The sequence below is a fragment of the Chelon labrosus genome (genome assembly GCF_963514085.1).
Source record: "Chelon labrosus genome assembly, chromosome: 22".
Lineage (NCBI taxonomy): Eukaryota > Metazoa > Chordata > Actinopteri > Mugiliformes > Mugilidae > Chelon > Chelon labrosus.
Window position 1 is genome coordinate 2339740 of NC_140355.1, and position 24044 is coordinate 2363783.

A 24044-nucleotide genomic window follows, 5' to 3' on the forward strand; every position below is an offset into this window, starting at 1 on the left:
CTAACTTTGTGGAGGTCTTGAGGATGTTTCATTAGTTTCTAGTGGTCCTCAGAGATTTTCAAGGGATTCCTGAGGTCCTTGAGGAGCTTCCACTGGTCTTAAAGGGGTTTTAGAGGTATTTGAATGAGATGCTCTTGAAGATGTTTCAGAGGTCTTAAAATTCCCAGGGGTAAACGACAAGGACTTGAGTTATTTGTTGTCTATATGTATATACAGTCTAGGATCAGAACACCTGCCAATAAGCGACAGGAGTTTTAGGAAAAGAAATACTAGTACATATAAAACACACACAAATGCATATTTTGATCATTCTGACACACCCCAAACAAATACAAACTATTTAACATAATTTTACAAGTATGTACGAGTGTGAGTACATACTTAAAATACACAGTTATTGTTTGTCGTTTGGATTCTCGCTTTTGCCCACCTCTCTCCCTCTCTCCAATTTCGGTTTCCGGGCAGATCAAAAAGATGATTATTGTGGGCCTGAGCAGTTTCCCACGGCAACAGATAAGGCCTATGTTCAGAAAGACACGCCCTGCACACAGAGACACACGTGCACGCACACATGAGTTACAAACCGTTTCTATTTCTTCACTATCTGTTTACAGTATTTTTAAATAAGAAAACTATTTATAACACTGAGTGCATGCGTTCTCTTCTCATATTTGGTGTTAATGGTGTTTTGTTGTGCTTACTTATTTGTTCTGAAGTCAGTTGGGATTTGTTGAATATTTTGTTCAAACCTTGCAACCTCACCATGACGACAGCACTTTTAACTGCTGCTGAAGATAACAGTGTCTTATTTTACATTTCTTTTATCATACCTTTCTAAGAGACCTTTGAGACCATTGGAATGGAAAGATGGTTGTTTATTTTTTCCTTTGGATTCCTTTGGAGCACCTTGCCCTCTGCTTTCACTGTTTGAGCTACTTAAGGTAAATACACTGCCTGGACAAAAAAAAAAGTTGCCACCTGGATTAAACTAAGCAAATAGGTACTAGCCTCCTATTGGATAATAACTGCAAGGGCGATTATCTTTCAGCTGGCAACAAATTATTTAACCCCAACTGATGCAATGAGTAGCTTCTCATTTCTTAAACAACCATGTTGAAAGACACATCCTGTGGTTGTGGGAAAGATGTTAGCCTGTTTGAGAAGAGTCAAATAATTGGCATGCATCAAGCAGAGAAAACACCGAAGGAGATTGAAGAAACTACTAAAATTGGATTAAGAACAGTCCAATGTATCATTAAAAACTGGAAGGATAGTGGTTAATCAGTGCATCAGGGTAAGAAGAGGCAGATGAAGTGATGCACCCATCATGCCTAGTGTCTACTGTACAAGCCTGTGGGGGCAGTGCTATGATCTGGGGTTGCTGCAGTTGCTCAGGTCTAGGTTCAGCAACATTATGTGTCCAAAGAATGAGGTCAGCTGACTACCTGAATATACTGAATGACCAGGTTATTCCATCAATGGATTTTTTTCTTCCCTGATGGCACGGGCATATTCCAAGATGACAATGCCAGGATTCATGGGGCTCAAATTGTGAAAGAGTGGTTCAGGGAGCATGAGACATAATTTTGACATGGATTGGCCACCACAGGGACCAGACCTTAACCCCATTGAGAATCTTTGGGATGTGCTGGAGAAGGCTTTGCGCAGTGGTCAGACTCTCCCATCATCAATACAAGATCTTGGTGAAAAATGAATGCAGCACTCAATGGAAATAAATCTGGTGACATTGCAGAAGCTTATCGCAACAATGCCCAAGCGAATGTGTGCTGTAAGGTGGTCCAACGAAATATTGTGTGTGAACAATTTTTTTTGTTGGCGACTTTTTTTGGCCAGGCACACAATTTGGAGGAGGCTGTCTGTCTCTAACAATTACGTGTGAGATAAAATCACCAATCTTTGCTTCACATTAGTTGTTAGGTCCCATTAGCTCAGGTTTACCTCATAGTTAGATTTGAAGGTCTTGCAGATTGTTGGTTTCTTTAGCTTAGAGTTGGTTTACAGGCTTCAACTCTGTTACATTACAGTTAAGCTTGGTTCTAGAACAGGGTGCTGTACTGTTGACTTGAAATATTTCTGAAGTTTGGTTTTATACATACCAAAGATTCTAAAACTGGGGCATTGTCTGGAGTTTTAAGATGGCCACAATATTATATGTATATCATAAAAGTGCAGAAAATTAAGTTAAATCTTTTGTGGTTAGTTTGGCCTTGATGACCAGTTCTCTCTGTGATCTCTGATGATATTCCCATGACACACATCTCCCAGGAACCCAGACTTAAGCCCCTGCAGTACTGGAACTACCTCATCAATCAGTTGAATACCTTTACATTTAAACTGCAGCACATTGTGCTTCTTGACAAGTGGTTTAAGGGTGCAATGTTTATGTTTCTCTGCAGCTTGGGTGTGACTGAGGAAACTGTTTTAAAGATTAGGAGCATAAAAGTCACTTAAAAAGAAAAAAACGTCCACTCTTTTATCATAAACCACAACCATGACTGTGAGTCGGTTTGTAAGCTAAATGCTAATGTTGGCAAGCTAACATGGTCACAGTGACATTGCACCTTTTTTGCTAAGCTTGTTAGCATAGATGTGATAATTAGCAAACAACACAACCTAATGATGACACCAGGCAAATCATGAGGCCAGCAAAGTCAGTAAGATTCATCCTCTCAGGACCATGCATGACATGTACACAACTTTACAGCAATCCATCCCATGAATACTGAGATATACACTGATCATTTCCTAATCTTGCTATGGGATGGGGGTGTCTGGTCTGGTGTAGGTGGGTGGTAAATTTCTAAGTAACATCCACATGAATGCCAGGTCCAGAAGTTTCCCAACATTGAATTGTCACAAGATGGTCAATGTTATTTGCTTCTCCTGTCAGTGGTTTTAATGTTGTGGCTGGTTGGTGTATTAGTCTTGACTAAAGTGATATAAAGAGACTGACATGCCACTTGCATGGCTAAAACAGTTTTCAAGTACTATGTTTGGTCAGATAATCCCTTGATAACTGACATCTCACTTATCTAATATCCTTTTCAGTTTATCTGATCATTTGCCTAACTCTGATTCTTAACCATTATATCTCCTTGTGTTTTTGGACTTAAGTCCTTCTGGTAATCTAACAGTCAATAATAATCAGTTCATTGTTTACTGTAGAGCCACATGCTGCATCATGAGACGTCTTTCCCCCCGCGGCTTCAGAATTCACGTCTGCTGCAGCGAGCTCAATAATCCACTGTTTTCAGCAGCTACGTGTTTCTGTTTATCTGTCCTCCCTCTTATTACTCCTCCATCCTCCTCCTCCTTACTGTTCCACTCCTCCTCTTTTTCCTCTTTCACCTTTTCGCCTTGTTACTGCTTCTTTTATACTTACTAAAGTCACTCTTAATTTTATTTTCAAACCAGGGGTGTAAAACAGAGAAGTTCTCTCTCTCATCCTACATTTTTTCATCCTCCCTTTCCATTATCTGTGTCACTATTTCCCCTCTTTCTACCGTCTCTTTATCAGTACTTACATTGCTTCATTCCTCAGTATCTCCACCCTAACGATCTAACCCAACTTATCTCCCTCCATCCTCCCTCCCTTTCTTGCTACTCATTTTGTCTCGCTATTTCTCACCCTTCCTCCCCTTTTTCATCCCTCCTCTATCTCTCGCTCGCTCCGTCTCTCCTCAGACTACCGGTGTCTCTCACTCATGCACCACATCAACAGCTACCGTCCAGACCGAGCTTTGCCGAGGATGTTTACTTCATGCTTTTATCGTACGGTGGCCTAATGATGCTTAATTGCTTCATTTGCTTAACGAGCTGGGGGTCGGGGACCAGTGCTGCACGACTCAATCCAACCTGCCAGCCTCAGTCTGGAGCTGCAGCAAAGAGGAAGATCTGAGGGTGGCAAAGGCAAGATTGGTAGACGCGGTACATTTTTACTGGATTTTGATGGAAAAGGATAAACACTGCAACAGTTTGTGTTACTGTAAAGTATAATTTAATATGAGACAACTGGCTTTGAAAGTTTTTGTAAGTATGTAAGCTACAAGTTAGGTGGAGCAGAGTTAATTCAGTAGAAGTTGGAAACTAGTCAAAGAAGCCCAAGGAACGAAGAGTAAAGTGTGTGGAATGTAACTTACTGGGACTGTCTAAAAGAAGAAGAAACTAGAAAAGAAGAGAAGGGCCAAGTAGGAAGAAGAGACTACAATCAAGTGGAGTCTAAATAAAAGCCATGGAGCTGTTGGAAGTGTTCTACCGCAGGAAGCTAAGGAAGAAGCAGAAGAAAACAGAGCTGGGCCGGTCCGACGGGGCGCTGTGTCGGTCACCGTCTGAGGCCAGCGTCAACAGCCTGGCAACCGGCCTCATCTCCAAAGTCCTCAGGTTCACCTCCAGGTAAAATAGGCCACAAGTAAATTATACAGTGAGGCAAGAACCGTTGATAAAAGGTTTTTATGTTGTTAAGGAAACTTTGTTTGTTTGCTCAATGATTTTCAATACCCTGGAGTGAGGGAGTTAACATAAAAGAACTACTGTCGTAGTTAAGAAAAAAGGGGGTTTCTATTATTTCAGCAACAAATAACAGATGTCTCCATTTCTGGTTACTGGTGAGATTTGAATATTCAGGACAAACTGAGTCTGTGAAATGTATGACCTATCTGGTATTCGGTGAATATGAAGTGTGAACATGACATCTACGACTTGTACATGTGTTCTATGAGGTGGACGTAACCTTGGTAACTTCGAAATGAAATATAAGGACTTGGATGTAACTTGGGACATGAAAATTTCTGACATAGCATTGGTAAATTGGACATGATTTCTATGACTTAAAATTAACTTTGGTAACTCTGATGTGACTTTATGACTTGGACCTGACATATCTTTGTCATGCAGATACAACAGGCATGACATCCATGACTTGATATCAGGAGTTATATGTTTAATTTAGACCTGACTTTGATGAACTTTCTGTGTTAGAAATCCCCCTAATAACTTAACTGGTGTGATCGTTGCAATATAAAACCTTTGTGATACAGATATGTACACTTCAAATTATCCAAAAACATTAAAGAAGGGCAACTGGACTTGTAGAGTTTCTTGAGGACATTTCACCACTCATCCAAGAATCTTTCTCAGTTATAAAGGACCTGTGGAGAGTTGAGATTTAAATCTGTGGGTATTACCCATTGGAACTTGCTTGACTAGTGTCATGAAGAACTGAGGAAGATACTTGGATGAGTGGCGAAACGTCTTCAAGAACTCTACAAGTCCAGTTGACTTTCTTTAACGTTTCTGGATATACCATGACCAGGTTGACTGAGGACCTTCACAGATACTCTTTAAATTGTACATGATCTTGATGAATGTTGTCTTTTTGTGAATGCAGTGGCAAATGAAGACAAAACGATGACTATTAGATTGAAGAATCGTACTTTAAAACCCAAAGTAAAATAAACCATTCTGTACTCCAGACCGTTAGTCAGTCCCCCCAGAGAAGGTCAATATCTGTTCAAGTGCAACAGCAATGATAAAGTGTTGAGGTATTCCAGCCACGTCCTGTCATTACCCAGGTTCCTGTGGTTCAGAGACATGTAGGCTTTCATGTCTCTGTCTCCTATTTAGTCCGATACGATCGTTTCCTGTTTATCTCTGTAAATAAACACAGAGCAGCAGGACATGTCAAATATGATGAGGATCAGGGGAAGATTATTGTAACTGGCATGCAAGTCAACGTTCTCTGTTATCAGAGCTGGTTAGATAACACATTCAAAATATAGTGCTGGTGATGTCATAAAGATTACCACGATAAACAAAAACACACAACTTTATCCCGCCATTTTATAGCCAATTATTTACCTTGCTTTTCTATGTACCGTATCAGAGATACAAAAATAAATTGTGTTAGATAAAGGGTGGGAATTGTGAGTGCACAAAAAAAGGTAAAATAACAGATGAATAGGATGTGGTGCATTTAATACTGTGAAAAAGTGAAAGGGAAAAAGTAACTTTGATATGTGTGAGATTTCTCCTTTCACAGAAAAGAGATTTAACAGTCCTTTTACACATTATACCCTTCTCACAGCAGACATTATGGTTTGTATAGCAGAAAAAGCCCATGTGTAATTGACAACACTAGAAGTAACTGTACTTCCATATTGGTGAGCTAATTTCGCTTGATGGAGCTAAACCGTTGTTTAAAAGACTGAACTGACTGCTGGTGATTGGAAGCCTCAGAGGCTTTAGTACCCAAGTGTAGGAAATGCAAAGACCTAATGAAAAGATGAGGCCATTGAGAATATCAACCTTTGTTTATGACTCTGGATATGGATATAGATGCCGAAGCCTACACACATAGCCTACGCCGGTGCGAGTCATTTATACTTGGGCGCTCGTCAGTCTGGCTCGCTCTGTATCAACGCCATCCAAACTGTAGTTGAAGCTGTGTCATTTTTGGGTTTATTTTTGTTTCATCACTTTCAACAGTGGCGACTGAAACTGAAGATGAGTCATACAAATGTTTGCATCTTCAAACCTCCTCAGTTAACTTTCCTAGATATGTTTCATCGTTATTAATCCAAAGCAATCAATTTGAAAATTGTGGAGATGGACAATCAGCTCGAAATACTAAGGTGGAAATATGCTTCTACCAAACAGACCAATACTTGGGAACAACCCTTGCGGTCTGGGTCGCCACAACATGTAGTTACATTTCTGGGGAGGTGCACGTCAGACTACAGTGTGAGGGTCTGTGTAGGGTCTGGGATGTCGCTGTAGCCATGGCTATTGACGCAGAAGCCTAAACCGCACATTACCATCAGACACATACAAATTATGAAGAAAAGTTACTACAACTGAATTACAGAATATTAACTTGTCATCTGCTTTCGCCGTTTCGCCATAATTAATTCCACATGCATTTCCATTTATTTCTGTTAACATTACTGAAACGTAACACTTCCTGCAGATGTTTTAAATTCAAGCCCTCGTACAGGATGTGTTGTGTTTAATTTTTCAGAAAAACCTCAAAGCGCAGCCACCTAATGTGGAAATTTATATTATGCTCTATTCACTAGAAGAACTGCGTACACTGCGGCTACTTTGTGTACTTAAACTAGAGGTGGATTCCTGTGCTACTAATGTGAAAACACTAGAATGAAATTATTGCTTTGTGATGACTCTAAAACTGCCTGGAAGCAGTGTCTGCTCTCAGGCTGGCTACCCTTAATAATATATTTACTTGTAGGCCTCAGTTTATGAAACTGAAGTTGAATTTTTTATTTTTGAAAGGAAGGAAGGGAGAGGCAGACAGTCTGTGGGAGGACACAGTGTATTAGTTAATGCTGAAACGATTGGTTTTCTGGTTCCAGCTCTGATAATAAACACTATCAGTGCCTGACACCCTGCAGCAGTTTGAGACATTTAATGGTGTTGTGAAAGCAGGTCTGTGCAGGATGAAAGGGGAAATGGTTTAAGAAAAGATAAACCACGACTGTGCCGTAACTGTTGGCCTTTATGCAGCTTTCTGTAGAACCGTCCTCAGTACTTAATTGTCAGCATGAGAGCTACAGTAAGAGGTGTGAAATATCATAGGAACAAGTCGTATATCATCAAGATGTTATTTAGTACTAGTGCTTAGTCTTTTTTTTCTTTTAAGAAATAACTATTTTGGACTTTGCATCTCAGAAACATTTGACATTCAAGTAACCAGAGTCGATAAAAATCAGCAGTTTACATTCTGGATTGGATTTGGGCTCAAACATTTACATATGAATCAGAGAAGTTGCCATTTCTAATAAAGATTGAGATCTTTCCTTTCACAATTTCCACACAAGGAAGAAAGTGAGCTGTTAGGGGGAGGCGCCTTTATGAGCTTGAAGCTAAAAGGCTCATTTCAGACAGTGGATGAACTGAGGATAATACACACAGGGCTAGCGTAAGATACCCAAGGGTTCATCACCAGTGGCCGATTAGAAGCATACAGACCATTAATGTAGCCAAGACAACAAAAGTGTTGTTCTTTTTGAAGTCTTGTGACCACGGCTGAGTGATGATGACTGTGATATAGGGTTCTCCATCCAGGCTGATTCTGTGTTGTTCTTGTTGTATGTTGTGGGAGTGAACTTGCCAGATTCATGTAGGTCTGTCAGTAGGATCCAGTCACCAGGGTGGAACAGGTACAGTTAACTTGAGGCTTTGATAGTGCTTGACCAGTGACTGGCGTATTTTTAAAATTGCCATGAGTCAAAACAAGACACTAAAGCTAGAGACACACTCCACAACTTTCAGTCTTTACAGAGTTTGACGACTAGGAGCACACACTAACAGACTGGCTTAAGCAGATCGCAGACTGAGGATTGCACACACACACTTAACTGCTGTCCAATGAGGGATCGGGACTACACGATTTATCAAATCAACTAAAGCCAAATGAACACATCAAACTCGTGCTAACTCTCATGAAGGCAACAGTTGTGGTATACCCTGCAACCCACATTATATGGGCACTTGTGCTCCTGCCACAACTCCAGTAATCTTTCCCGCTACTTCCCGTGGTCTTATGGAGCTATTTCCTGTGTCCCACCCTCTCTTTCTCATTGACTGTTGGCAACACGTGTTTGCAGTTCTGTCGATCAGTTCACACTACCTGATTGTGTCCAGATTCATCTCAAAAAAGTCAAACGTGTGATTGACTGTGACTGAGATCGGGTCTGGTCTGTTGCCCTCACACACTTGCAGATTTGCATCTTCACTCCCTCACACAGTAACAGATTTTTGTGCCAACTACCCATGCCGAGTGCCCCCAACTAGTGCCTACTAGTGCAGACTTTACCCAACTGGAATCGTGGGTAGAATCTGGCAATAATTCTTGCAGTGTGTCCTCAGCTTAAGCTGCTTTAGGGTGACAGGGCATCAGGCAAAACTCTGCCATAGATTTAATTTAAAACAAGTGCTTATTGCCAGTATTTAGCTCACAGTTGACATGAGGTTTCCAATCAAAGATCTTTGCTGTTATTAACAGGAATGTGGAAACTGAACTAGTCATTATAAATATTGTTTCACTTATCTTACTTCTTCACAGAATTTAGCGGCCATCTACGTATACCTTTTCCAGTCAGATTCAATGTGCTCATCTTCTCTCAGACCAGTGATTGTGTAACACAATAGTTTGAAAGCACTGGTTCCAGTCAGCACTGTAGTGGTGTATCTTCCCTCTTCTTTCTTCAATACATTCTGCTGACACATGTGTGACTACAGTCAAGCCTGCTGTCTGGAGTGTAGCTCTGTGTTCTGTATGTTTGAGATTGTGTTCTGGAAAGGAAGGGAGACTTCCACTGCTGCCGTTGAGGGACCTGCCGCTCTGCAGTCATTTGTCAGGGTCAGCATTTCTCGCCCAGTGTCCAGATTGGCCACAGTCATATGATGTTTCGTACTGGCCACGTGCATGATGTCAGTCTGTTACAGCCACGTGCGGATTAAACACGATAGGATCACAGCTAAGAGAAACAGCGAATGCTAAGAAAGCAGGAGCCCAGTCTGGGGTGCCGGGTTATGCTGTGGACATGTCCAAAAAAGAAATGACCTCTATTGCTTCAAAATTCTCTCTAACAACTCTCGCCCTCACTTACTAACTCAATTTTTCATCAAATTAGATTTCACTGTCTCACAAAACTGTTCTAAAGTTATCCAGAGACTTGTCAGATCTGGTTTGCCACATTTGCATGTTATTGGAATCCGTCAGTACCCCCTTGGGGCTTGTTGTCCATTTGTGGGTTGTAACATCTGTTTAGGATGCCAATTTTCTAATCTTGTTTCCAATTCAAAGTCTGCCAATCAGCAACAGTCTGTAAGTTGTGGTTGTACTGTCTGTGGTTTTAAATTCTGAGCTGCAACAAGATCATTATCCCCTTATTTCATTCCACATCTGGCAAAAGTTCCCTACATCTTTGTGAACTTTTAACAACCAGCCTGTGAGCACTGCATAATGCTTTGGATAACTGTTTACTTTGTAGACTATTGGAACATCTTCTCTAGTTTCTTGGAAATTTCTTTTCACAGAATTATCAGTTACTTTGCATTTGGCACCTGACAGCTATAAACAGTGGACACCTGGGTACGCCAATTCTGATATGCATCTGGGGGACTAATTGGATTTGGAGCTTTTATAACCACGTCCATAAATCTGTTTATTTTCAGGGTTTTTGTTCATGATAAGGAAAGATATAGCGAGCAGCTGTGTTTGGTGCAGAGCCTCGGCTCGATGTGGGATAGTCTGGAAAAATGTCATCCCGTGGTTGTTCAGACTCTCTTTTGTTTCTCTACCTTTCTGTGCGCCTTGGTTTCTCTGAGACTGAGCAGTAGAGAGCAAATGTTTTTCTGGGTTGGGTTTATCTTGACACTTTCTACAGCCACATACCATTAGTAAAATACTTGCCACAACCATAATATACAGCAAAATGTGCACCTTTCTAATTCTTTAGACACCATAAGATTCCCCCACTTTTCATCAGGAGAAGTAAATAACATTGACCATCTTGTGACAATACAATGTTCTGCTGGGAAACTTTTGGACCTGGCATTCATGTGGATGTTACTTGTTACCAGATTTAGGATTTAGGAACAACTCAAAAAAAAAACATGAAGAACAGCACAGGATGTTTACAGATACTGATCAAGTATCTGTGGGATAACAAATTTGTGATTAATCAAATAATGACATGTGCTAAACCTGATGCTTTTGGGGTCCTCAGCAGTTGCAGTTTAACTGGTTATCAGGCTCTGCAGGAGCATTTTGTACACAAAAATTTAAGAAATTTACAAATTCCCAGAAACATGGTCCTGAAAAAAATCCTGTGTACACAGTGATGAATCCATTAGATAGATTAAAAAGTTTAGTTTAGTTTTTGACGGCTTTTGACTTTTTTTTTTAATCAAAAAGAACCTAAGAATAGAAAAACTAATGTCTTCTTCTTGGGTGTTGCTTGATGTGATACAATTATGCGACAGGTTTATTAATGGTGGCCCATAAAGAGTGTTAAATCTCACTTCTTCTGCATATAATTTGTCACAGCCTTTACCCGAGTGTGTTGCCAAGATGTCCAATGTGCGCATAAACTAAATCCTTGTCCGTGTTTTAACACCACAGACGCAGTGAGCCGGCAACTCGTCCTCATTCGTGGCATTCGACGAAGCTCGGAGATGGTCAGCAGGAGCTGGACCAGGGAGCGATGGACACCGTGAGCAGCTCCTGGCACCACAACTACCATGCAAGGTCAGTCCTGCAGTGTGTCCTGCAGAGCAAATGTTAGATCAGCTAATAATTATTTTCTCCTGTCTTTGATTTCTACCTTTTTATTATTCAGATCATATGCTACGTTAGCCACTTGGCTACATCAGGATGTTTGCAGTGACAATGTTAACATTCTATATTTAGTGTGTTAGCATGCTAACATTAGCTAATTACCACTAAACTCAAAAGCGTAGGTGAGGCTCATGGACATGTCAACTGAACTGAACTGATAGGAAGACTGTACACAGCACACACACGTTGTTGACTGACATTCCAGTCAGTTAGTTAGGTTATGTAGTGAGGTGGCAGGGATCACCAACTGCACAACCAAGTTACAGGCAGCAAGTTAACCAAGGAACGTCCTTCCAGACATCCCCTCAAGCAAAGTCACTTTTGACATAAAAGTTTCAGCGGCAGTCTGAACCCCTCCGACCTTTTCCAACATGGCAACTGTCTAGACTCCCTGAAGAGATGTTTTGAAGTGTGACTATCAGTCAGTCACTCAGGGGGTCAAAGATCAGACAGTCATATAATGTCTATGTGTTTTATCTCAGACCAGCACACACCAGTCTATAATGATAACACACAAACACAAGACAGGTGAGATTTGTTCATTGTTGTGAACTGTTTAAGATTGTTATTTCCCTTGAGTGGCGAAGTAGTTTTTGTAACCGTCACAATATTGGCTGTTTTGACCCCTGTTCAATAAGAAGCAGGTCATAGATGTGATGAGGCCATAGACTGAATATATATAGACAACGTCTCCCCACTTCCTAGCATTGGCCAAACTGACGCTATTTTCCTGGGGGTTCGGGTGGCACCATCTTGCAAGTTTGGAGCCAGAGTCTGTGTAGTACGGTCTGAGAGTGGAGCCACACAGAGCCACGATATCGATGACCCAACCACGCTTCCTCCAGACTCACTCCTGTTTTCATTTAATTAATACTGTGCTCTCCTCTACCTCCACCAGTTACAAAGAAATGTTGGATTATACACTGTACTTGTTTTAAAAAAAATTTTTTTACAACTCTCACGTTCCCATGGGGCTTTACGGAGTGGTTGGCATGACAACTGGTAGTTGCCATATTTCACATCCTGTTTCTATAGCGTCAAATAACTAACTAAAACTAAACTTATTCAAAAAATTGACACTTGAACACGTATCAACATTATATTAACTACCTAAAATGACAGAAACCATCCTTGAAAACAATATATTTGAGGGAGAGCTCTACTTGCTTTGGCTTCACTTTTGAGGAGGGTTCCACCATCCATCTATATACTGTTTATGAATGAGACGAGTATGTCTGTCCGTCTCATACATGATGTGACCTTTAACTGTGTTTTTTGTCCTCCTCTTTCTACATGCGGTTATCATTTGTTTTCACCTCCAGCAACCTCAGACATTTATGTGTTTACTTGTGCATAACAATTGCCAGTTGCTGATGGGATTTTTAACACACTGAAATATAAAAGTTAATCATACACATATAATGGTTAGTGAGTGTCAGATAATATATGATGAGAGTTGTTTAAATGGAAAAGAAACCTGTTGATCTTATAAACTGTATAGTATTTCTATCTTTGTGGGAACTTGTAACCTGGAGGATTGTTATGGACACATTCTTAGACCATGAGGACATTTTGAAATGTTATTTTGGTGACGAGCATTAGGAACACATTGGCAGATGTGAGGATATTTTAAAAAGTAAAAGACCCTTTACTCCTTTGTCTAACTTTTTAATTAAAGACATTAAAGAAATGAAATGTGGAAGCACATGTGACTAACTCTTTGGAGTAGTAAGGACATCACAGAATTGTCATTTTTTTTCTTAAATGAAGAACATGTCAGAGTATTTTTTTGTGTAAATGCATTTTGGAAAGTAAATACATTTTAAGTGAGTAATTTAAACAATGAAGGACGTTTTAGAAATGACGGGCACTTTGCAAAGTGACAAACATTTATGGCAGTTGAGGACGCTTTTATGGTCATGCGTGCATGTGTAACAATATGGAGAGGTCTAATGCTGCTGACATTAGTGTCAAGGCTTTCACAGTTTAGATCTGAGGTCTCAGACCAGACTGTTCCTGCTGGCTGGAGTCATTGCTGCAGACATTATAACACTAAAAGCTGACATAATACGCAATGATGTATCTACAGCGCTGTGTGAACGTTATCACAGTTGCACAAACTGATAGATAAATAATTGCCTTGAAATGGAACTGAGCAAGTTACATCACTGATAGTGTTATTCACCAGTGAAGAGCAAATAAAAGTCTCTGATGAGATTGTGTGTGTGTGTGTTTGTAAAAGAGAGAGAGAGAGAGAGAGAGGACAGGCCATTGACGTCGTTGCCTGTAGAGAGGGGCATTCCTGATGCCCCTCCCCCTCACCTCTGGGTCTCCCATAGCAACACCCACTGGCCAACCACCCACACACACACAAGTGTTCAGTAAGTCCTGTTAGACGTGTATTAATGTTCCATCGGAACATTTCTGCAGCCCGGCTTTAACAGAAGTGGGATTAAGAGACAGAGGCCAGAGACAGAAAGTCAAATTGAGCTGACAGAGAGAGACACACTCTAAAACAAATGATAGCCTCACAGAAGTTAGTGACACAGAAAATGAGAAATACAGACAAACATTGTCCTCTTTCCCAGAGCAGTAATTGCATTGTGTTCGGTTGAAAGGCTTGGTGGGTCAAACTGTGACGTAGACACACGCGCATTTACATTCCAGTCAGCATTTCAGTGTGAGGTAGCAGCACATTCAACCAGAGAGCACCAGCTTTACAGCCAACAGTCGAAGAGACGTGCACCTCATTACCTAAATGTTCTGCCAATTTTACTTATCTATCTCCTGTCAGAATGAGAACCTGAGTCACTTTTACGTAACAGTTCCAATAAGACAAAGAGCTCCAACTTAAGACTGAATAAAAGGACACAGGAGCAAACACAAAATACCTTCTACACCTAAAGCCCCCTTTCTCTTTGTCTGTTTCTCTTAGTGCCTCAACCACCGACCTGTCCGGTGGGTTTGACTCTGGCGGGGGCTACTTGAGGAAAAGTCCTGACCAGTACAGCTCTAGGGGCAGCATGGAGAGCCTGGATCATCCCCAGTCCTCCCATCTTCACTCTGGAGCCCAGCACCAGCACACACTGGGCCATCATGGCCACAGCGGATCCTACCCAGCCTACTCCTCTTGCCATCAGCTGTCCTCTTCCAGGTTCATACAAACAAACATACTGTTTCCATTTCTGTTTGTGACTCATACAGAATTGTTCAGCTGTGAAGAAGTACAGGAAGCAGGTGGAAACTGTGAGCCTAGCTCAGGCCAAAGTCCAAACAATTTCAAAAGTCTGATATACTGTTTGTATTGTCTATTGATATTATAGAATTTAAAATGTGGAAATTACAATACCCAAAACCAAACATGCAAATACAAGTAGTCATAGAGAAAGACGTGAGGAACAAATAAAAGAAGCATGAGTCATTGAGAAGTAGCTCCTGAATTACATGGACTATAGATCTGACCAGTTCACTAACAAAGGCCGCGCCTTGGTAGGCAGGACGTGAGGGGAATTGATGGAGGGATAAGAAGGGTCAAGGGGAAGGAATGAGGTAGGTCGAAGGGGATGAATGAGAAGGAACGGGGGAATTGAAGGGTGGGGGTTGAGAACTGAGATGAATAGAGAGAGAGAGAGAGATAGAGATAGAGGGAGAGGGTTAGGACACACCTTTATAGATAGGTAAGTGCTGGAAATAGAATGATATGGGGCGTGGTGTTCTTCCCAAGTATAATAACTTTAATTTAATACAGAACAGAACAGACTGAGAGATACTGTATTAATGAATCATCAGTTAATGTTTATCTGAAATGGAATAACAATAGTTTTATAGACAAGAACAATTTGATTAGGTCTTTGATAGCATGGCCTGGGTGTGTCTTACCCTGTGTGCGAATAGGATCGTTTGTGATGTGTGAGAATATCTTTTATGTATGTTTGTGTTTTATTTTCCTTAAAGGCATCACTATGGCGGGCATATCGCAATTTCACTGCATCATGCATACAATGACGATAAAGTCTTTTCTTTCCTTCATAGCTGTAACTGTCTCAGCCTTTTTATAATATTCACAGCACGGATTGCTTGGTGGTTGATTCAGTTGAAACATGTCATATGATATGATACTGAAGGAGAGCTTAGCACCGACAGTATGCATTTATGATATAAGAAAGCAGAGCTCAGGCCTGGCCTCAAACCTCAAACCACATTCAATACTCAGGTTATGGTGACTTCATAGAAAACTTCCACTAAATACTGAAGTCTTCTTCTCATGTCGCCCTTCAAAAACAAAAAACCTTGATCAAGGACTACAAGACTATTAACATGATCTTAAACCCCTTGTCGTGTTCCAGGTCCTCCAACAGCATTGACCACCTCCACAGCAAGCGGGACTCAGCCTACTCCTCCTTCTCCACCAACTCCAGTATCCCAGAGTACCTTGCGTCCACCCCTTCGTTTAGCCCCGAGCGCTCCTATTCGCTGGAGACCGTCACTCAGAGAGGAGGGGGAAGTGGAGAGATGCAACAGGCTGACATTCGTTATGTCCGGACAGTTTATGACGCCCAGCAGGGCCTCTCTCAAGAGCACGAGCTGAGCTCCACCTCTGCTGCTCTGCTCCGTAACAGTGACTCCAGTGGCGGCTTGAGGCTTGGGTTAAACCAAGGTAAGGTTTCTGTTTTAGGATTTGTTTTAAGGGGTTGCAACTTTTATTTGATGACATTTGCTTTTATTTGCGAATGTTGGTTCCAGGTTCAGTGGGCGGGGTCTGTTTCCGTGGCAGCAGTAGTGGCAGCAGCAGCAGTAGTGGCAGCAGCAGCAGCAGCATACCAGCTTCAAACAGACACAGTGTAGGGCCGATATGGGGCCCTGCAGCCAGCCGCAGCTCCTATGAGAACCTGAAGGGGGCACCTGCTCCTCCGAGGCGCAGCGACAGCTACGCCGTTATCAGGAACCATGAGAGACCAAACTCCTGGTCCAGTCTGGAGAATACACGCTCACTAAGGTGAGACGGGCTTGTCATATGGAAGTGAATACTGATTCTCACTCAGCAATACGATAATGCTTGGGCTATTGTTCAACCAAGAATACAGTGCTTTTCCCCTTTTAGTATTACCTGTTTTCTAAGCCTCTCGTCTGATCTTTTTTACCCAGGTCTCTGCAGAAAGGTTCCAGGCATCACTCCAGTGGCCCTGTCTCATCAGGTACAGGTAGAGTTTAGTTCTAGCTCCATGGTTGTATTTACTTGTAAAACAGAACAGACTCCAGCTCTACCAATCAAAGCTGTAAAAAGTGGATGCTGAAAATATATGACCACAGGAAAAAATGTTATAGCAAAGAACAATGGTGGATTATGTAACTTGTAACTAAATATGCAAAGAAACGACAGGACTTCAATTTAACTATACAGCAAATTGTTATACAGCCAATTGTCTTGATGCTATTTTTGTTTTGTTTTTTTACTGTATAGATGAATTAATAAGCGCTGACGTTTCTGTTGTTCCAGCTAAAGGCTCATACGGTTTAGAAGGTCAGCTCCACACAGTAATAGAGAAGAGTCCGGAGAGCAGCCCCACCACAAAACCCAGACAAGGTGGAGGCTGTCCTCAGCCCCCTTCACCTTCTGGACCCTCCTCTGGTCCTGCAGGCCCCAACCCCCTGCCCAGTCGGCTCATTCTTCCTACAGGTGTGTACCCTGTTCCCCAGCCTGAGCCCCACTATGCACAGATGCCCAGCTCCAGCCCTGGTCCGGGCTCCTCTGGAGTCTACCCCGCCCTGGCCAAGGAGAGTAGCCGTCAACAGTATGTCAGCGGAAGGGATGAAGGAGCGACAGAGGGACAGAGGGATGGAAGGATGTCAGCTACTGAAAATGGATACCAAAATAACACTTCTTCTTCTTCACCGTATCACCACCCCTCTTATCCCACATCTGGCTCTACACAGATCAGAACCCGAGCACACGAAGCAGACAGGTATTATTTACTGTGCAACATTTAGTTGCATCTAGCAGTGATATTGCAACCAAGTGAACAACACTCGCCAAGCTCTCATCTTTTCAAATCACTTGTTCAACATAGTCCACAATTTCTCTGTCTTCCGTCTTTATAGTATATTCCCAGCAGACATTTGCAAACCTATGGATAAACTAATTTTGTATTGAAAGGAGTCCTAGATGGTTGTCCTACGCTCGGTCACATCACACAAGATAAAATGAGCTTTAAAAGAATGTCATATACATTCATTCATTCATTTTCTGTAACCGCTTTTCCATGAAGTTTCGCGGGGGGGCTGGATCCTATCCCAGCTGTCCTGGGATACACCCTAGGCAGGTCTCCAGTCTATCGCAGACAACCATCCACACTTACACACACGTCTTGTTGTGCAGTTTTTATTGGCAACTTTTCATCACTCATCCAAGTGTCTTCTTCCATTCTAAATGACTAGTGGGGAGTTTAGATTTTCATTTGAAACATCTGTGGGTAGTGCCCACCTGAAGCTCATATGACTGGGTTCTGTTAACAACGAGATACGCTCCTGCAATTTGATGATTGCTAAGTCCTGAAACTTAAACTGTCCACCATTTATTTAGTCATTTAGAACCGAAGAAGTACCTATAGTACCTAAGTGGTGAAATGTCTTCAAGAAAACTGAGTCAAGTCTGGTTTCTTTTGTTTTAGCAGGTTTTTTTCGTCCCATAATCTGGATGACTGACAATCTTCACAGACATGTGTCCTAACTCTTACTTTTGTGCTGTCATTAGGCACCAACAAGACTGTGGAGCATACAGCAGACCACACACAAAAGCTACTGGAGGGGGTTCGGAGGGCCAGGTAGGGGCCCAAAGACAACAAAACTACCAGGAACTATGTGGTCAGACCTTTCAAGGATCCCATATTCATACAAGCCAGGCACCCCACAGCCAAGAGTACCAGGAACCTAACCCCTACTCAACTGTCCAGTCTAGGGGAGACAGGAGCAGGTACAGTAAGGCATCATTGTCAGGGTCAAGATTATGTCACGTTGAGAGATCACATGTCTAATGTCTGACAGATGGTTGGTTAGTATCAGGAGATACATCAGTGATGTCTTCTTTCAACCTCTTGCTAACACTTACTCCTTTCCTTTCCTTTCCCTCCTCCTCCTTTCAGATCAGTGGACCAGACCAGCCTTCATTCTGAGCCATTCGCCTCTTCTAGGCAGGCCCAAGGACAGGTGCCATCCAGCTACATACCTGCTCCAGCCACCTCCACCTCACAGACTTCCCCCCGTCACCTTAGTGACTCAGCAGTTCTGCAGTACCTTGACTTGAACCACAGAGAACAGGAAAAAGACAAAGAACACCCACTGACCCGCCTGGAGAATGCCCTAGCCGAGGTCCAGCGATGTGCTAGCCCTGAGAGTGCTGTCCCAGGTAGTAGCCATGGCAACAGTAGCATTAATGATGGTACCCAAGGGCCTGCCCGAAGCCTCTCTGTTTTGGAGAAAGTCAGTCGTTTCGAGCGTCGAGAGGGTGCCGGAAAGCAACGCAGTCACAGCAACAGCACTTTACACAATAAAGCCACCCATATGCGGGTAACTCAAACCAAACTTTAGTTTTGATCATTCAATGTAGCATGTTGTATGTATATATCTTTTGGAATAAGCTTTTTTTTCTAGCCAAAATTCAATTAACTTGCCAAAATTGGAGATTTATCACTACTTTATGTTATATTTTTTTGAATCAGATGACTGAGAAAGGCCGCAGCGGTGGTTGTGGAGCAGAAGACCTCAGAAACATGCTGGATAGAAGCACCAAGGGGATCAAAGCTCAAAGAACTATGAGTTACAGAGGGGGCAGCAATGAACACATAAAATACAGGTAGAACGACTAAGGCTATAATTAAAGATATAGTTATATAAATAGCACCTTTCTTTCTGGCGAAAGGCAATTAAATGTCTGTGTGGTGTTCAGGACCCCATCAGATCCGAGTTCAGCCCTCCAGAGGAGTCGCAGCACTTTCCAACTGGATGGATCTAAGAAAGGAGATAGCAGCAAGGACTTCCCCTGGAGACAGGAAATCCAAGAGATGCTGGGTCCCATGCAGGACACATCCTCCAACAGGTTAGAATTCTTCACCAGGTCAGGGCCCCTCTGCAGGTTTAGGATCCTGCAGCAAATCAGGTTCCTACAGCATGCCAGAGTCCTATGGCAGATCAGGGTTTTACAGCAGGCCAGGGTCTTACATCAGGTCATGGTGCTACAGTAGGCCAGGGTCCTACAGTAGCTCATGGTGCCACAGCAGGCCAGGGATCTACAGCAGGTCAGGGTCCTACAGCAGCTCATGGTTCTTCAGCAGGTGAGGGTCTTATTGCAGCACATTGTGCTACAGCAGGCCAGGGACCATACAGTAGGTCAGGGTGACCAGGTGAGGGCTTACAGCAGGTGAGGGTCCTGCAGCAGATCAGGAGCTTTCATCAAAATAGAACAGGAGCCCATTACACTAAAGTCAGTGTTGTTGCTGATGCTGATGTTGAACACCTGTCTCTAATCAGATCTTACAGGGACTCCTTGAAAGATGCTCAGTCTAAGGTCCTGCGGTCCACCTCTTTCAGACGGAGAGAACTCAGTTCCTCAACCAGCCCCCCATCTCCTACCGTCTCCCCCTCCACCAGTCTTCAGTCTCCACCCGCCAAGTACCACTCCCTGGAGAAGAAAGGCCCCAAAACCATGCCGAAACCGCAAGGTATTGTCATAACACCACAATCACAACCAGGGGTCACCTCCCGTCACACCCCAAAGGAGAGGCACATGGTCAGCCCTGATATTCGAGGCCCGAGCCCACCAATCCTCCCCAGTGTCCCAGCCGTAGGACCTCCTTCTGTGTTGCGAATCTGTGGCCGTAAACGTCTGACGGCCGACCAGAAGATGCGCTCGTACTCAGAGCCTGAGAACTTGAATGAAGTTGGGATTTCGGATGGAGAGACTGTGGCCCTCTTCAGACGCGGGGGAGGTAAAAAGAAACATCTTTATTTAAAACAGTGGCGGGCTGTGCATTTTCCACCTAGGCCTTCGCTTCCTTTGCTGGCTCTGATGGCCCGTCACTGCTTGAACAGTAGTTTCATGTCATACAATGACCAACGAAAGTTAACAGTTATGTCGTTTGCTGAAAAGTATACCACACACTATATGCCTGATCTTCCTATGTGCCAGAAACCAGCGTGGCAGACCGGCGGAAGATGTTTGAACGTGCAGCAAGTCGCGTTGGGGATGGAGCTTCTCAAACCGCCACGTCGAGGCCCGATCTACGCCAAGTCCAGCAAGATGCTCTTGCTGAGTATGTGGAGAGGAAGAGAAGTGTGAAGAGAGACGACGGAGGACAGAGGACCGGGTCGAGGCCTCACAGTGCATATCTACAACCTGAAAACAGCAGCTATGCAGGTGGGTGCAAAAGCACTGAGGAGGAGTGGTGGTTTGAAGAATGAAAGGTAAAGCTAACGTGTAAGGGAGCGGAATAGGTAGATCACTTTATCTTCTTTTATCATTTCTGTTTCTTGGTTCTTCATTGTCTTGCCATGTCTCCTCATCTCTTTTCCTCTTTTCAGCCTCCTCATGTTACTCAGACACCTTCAGTCTCTCCTCCACCTCCAGCCTGCTCTCTCTTCAAGACTGTGGTCGAGATCGAAGCCTCTCCTCTGGGGAGATGCGTCACTGCTCCACTCTCCCTCCAGGAGCAGACCTACGGAGCCTCCAATCCAACCTCTTCTACCCAGGCAGGGTGACCACACCAAGGCCTCCAGCGCAACCACTGCCTAGGTAACTAATACCACACGGCAGCTGCTTTTAAGGCACTAGCAGTGTGGCTTTTATGGAAGCCATTGTTGGCTTTTTATAGTCCTCGGAGGGTGAAACCTATTGATTTTTATAGTTTCCTGACTTGTACAACTTCATAACTCTTCTTTCAGTGCTCCTCCTGGCTCTGAATCTCTGGGCCACATCCACCATGCCCACATCCCTGAAACAGAAATCAGCCGACAGTGTTCTAGCAGAGACCCAAGTCAGGGCCATGAACAGCAGGCTGCAAAGCCTCAAGTCAACCTGGGACTGTCTAACAAGCTGAACTGGGCTTTGGAGAGGGCTGGGTCGGCTCGGGGCTCCGGAAAGTCCGCCTCAGCCGAGGATCTCCTGGAGAGACTGGAGGAGAGGAGATCCACTCCTCAGCACTGCCGCTCCCGCTCCTCACCCACCAAGAGTCTGAACCAGGTAACACAGTGCAGTAATTAGCATTACTTAAAGAACAGTGGGATGATAATGAATGGACACCATCAGAATATAAAATGAGTTTGTTAATTTGACTGGTTGGTAATAATTCTACTAACGGGCATTAGCTGGCAGTTTGTGCAAAAGATTTGCCAGATGTCTTGAAACCTGTTGCATCCTACTCCACACAGAGTCAAACTCATACAAGACTGCTGTCATTTGTAATGTCACCTGTTCATTTCTACTCCTTACCACCACAAAACACGTTTCCCAGACCTTCAACTGTAAAAATCTCACAGTGTTATAGCTCCAGCGTAGTGTTATGGTGTCTGATAAACATTCAGTTGCATATATTCCTTACTCAAAGTGGACAGTTTTCTGCCATTTTTCCCTTTAGCCCTTATTGTATCGATTTGCATGGACTATCTCAGAAATAGAGCTGGAAACGATAACTGGGCAAAAATGACAAGAAAATTTAAACACACTTGCACACATTTACAGGGTTCTCAGAGATATGCAGGAAAGAGGGAATTTTATCCTTCTGCAATGATGAAAGCAAACTGTGTCACATATACACCCTGATGTTCAGTCTGCTTACTTTAACGCTGTGTTGACGCTTTTGCTTTAGTTTCATATTGGAGCAGTTAACTCAGAATTTGGAATATCCTCAAATGTTCCAGTTTATTTTTAACACAAATAGACACAGACGTGATGAACTTGGCAGCGGAGAGTTTACAGCTCAAACCCAGCTCAGTGGAGAAACAGCAGGCTGCAGGCCTTTGTTGTGTTTGTTCTCATGGCGTGATAACGTCTGCGGTCAGACTTGTGATCGCTGATGTCACAGCCTGGATTCAGACTCAGTGGTTATATCTAGTCTTGACTGATATAATCCAATAGCCCAAGAAGAGCTATACAAGTTAGAAAGAGGACAAAATATGTAGCAACTATTGAACAGTTCTTAACTGTGGAAAGTGAAACTCATGTTGAGTACATGATTACTGATGTATTTTTTTATGGAATTCTGGATTAGATCAAGTTTTCCCAGGCAGTTAGCTTACCTGTTAAATTTTACACTTTGGTTTTTGTACAGATTAAACAAATATAGTATAAGATTTGATATATTTGATTTGCCTTTAGACAAACTACCTCTCTCTATACAAACACATTCTATAAAATGTTGACCTGTTGCATTAAAACCTTTTTTATTGCTATTGCTATTTAGTTCATACGTGTTATACTTTCTCAGAACTTATTTGTTCTGTAATATGTACCAAACACAAATAACTGTTCTGGTATTGCATTACAATGATAAATAAAGTTCCATTTAAATATACCTTATATTAAAGTTGAACCAAAAAGAAACTCTCACTGAAAACCCTTTGTGTGTCTCAGGACTTTCCTTCAGACGATGTCCAGATGTTTGGCGTCTTCATCTCTGAATCCGGACACTACGCTTTGGCTGCAGACAGGTATGTCATATCCCCAAATAGCAGACCGGGTCTGTCATTTTAGCTGGTGGGTTCTTTCATTCGCTCCCTCTGTTGTTCCGTGCCATTTGATTAGAACACTAGAATATGAAGTTATGGAACAGACAAGCAAAACATTACCAGGAACCAGAATGACACATACCACTCTGTTCAGTCTGTACGTATCTAAGTACATCACTTAATAGACTAGAGATGGGATTTACTGCTCTTTGAAGGGAGCCGGATCTTGTGGATCCATTCCTTTCAAAGAGCCATTCAAAGGACTGGCTCATTTAGCTATTTATTTATTTATTTTTAAGATCCCAGCTTGAGGTAGTTCATGAAAGACACCAGGAGCATTCCCTAATTATTCCATTACAAAAGAGACAGAGCAATGCTTCAACTCAAATTTTAACCAACTTATTTGATCTGGGAAATAATGACCGGGAGGAACAATAGGGTAAGATTTGGATCAGAATCATTCAAACTTAGACATAGACAACTTTGACATCAAATAAGCCCCATGCAGTGTGTACTCTGCTGCACTCCTCCTCTTGTGCCTGTTCTCCTTCTCTATGTGAAACACAGTAAACCAAAAAAAAGCGACTCGATTCCCAGCATTTGTATTATAAGAGCTGGTCAATAGATTCGGTAACACAGGCAAACTAAGGATGTTTTCATAACAGAGATTTCGACTTCGATTTACCAAATGAGATGTGACTCATTTTAACCAGTTTTTCCAAAATGTCAACTTGTTGTTTGTCTCCTACTGAAGAACCAAGGTATCATGGGAATTCAGATATTTTCGCTCTCTTCCATATTAAGCTGTTAACAGTCATCATGTCTGTGCTTTTGGCTCTATTTTAAAACCATATGTGGCCTTTTGAGTCCATGTGCCTTGTTGCTGGCATCTCAGAGCCAGAGATGGAGGCGTAGAGTGAAGAGCAGAAAGACACGAGTGAGAAGAGAG

The 24044-nt window shown here is 42.6% G+C and overlaps 1 protein-coding gene across 3 annotated transcripts in view; it reads left to right on the plus strand.

Annotated features, from left to right (window-relative positions):
• shroom3 (shroom family member 3) overlaps positions 1-24044 on the plus strand; it is a 57189-nt gene that overhangs the window by 19077 nt on the left and 14068 nt on the right. For 2 of the 3 annotated variants that reach the window (XM_084571623.1, XM_084571625.1), the window contains exons 3-17: positions 11165-11290; positions 14316-14534; positions 15727-16037; positions 16124-16376; positions 16526-16581; positions 16878-17343; positions 18132-18350; positions 18520-18943; positions 19096-19229; positions 19323-19472; positions 19904-20361; positions 20562-20789; positions 20954-21164; positions 21314-21611; positions 23001-23077. In XM_084571623.1, coding sequence (XP_084427749.1) covers positions 11165-11290; positions 14316-14534; positions 15727-16037; positions 16124-16376; positions 16526-16581; positions 16878-17343; positions 18132-18350; positions 18520-18943; positions 19096-19229; positions 19323-19472; positions 19904-20361; positions 20562-20789; positions 20954-21164; positions 21314-21611; positions 23001-23077 — 3630 coding nt within the window. The remainder of the gene's footprint in view (positions 1-11164; positions 11291-14315; positions 14535-15726; positions 16038-16123; positions 16377-16525; positions 16582-16877; positions 17344-18131; positions 18351-18519; positions 18944-19095; positions 19230-19322; positions 19473-19903; positions 20362-20561; positions 20790-20953; positions 21165-21313; positions 21612-23000; positions 23078-24044) is intronic. The other variant, XM_084571624.1, reaches the window with a different exon arrangement.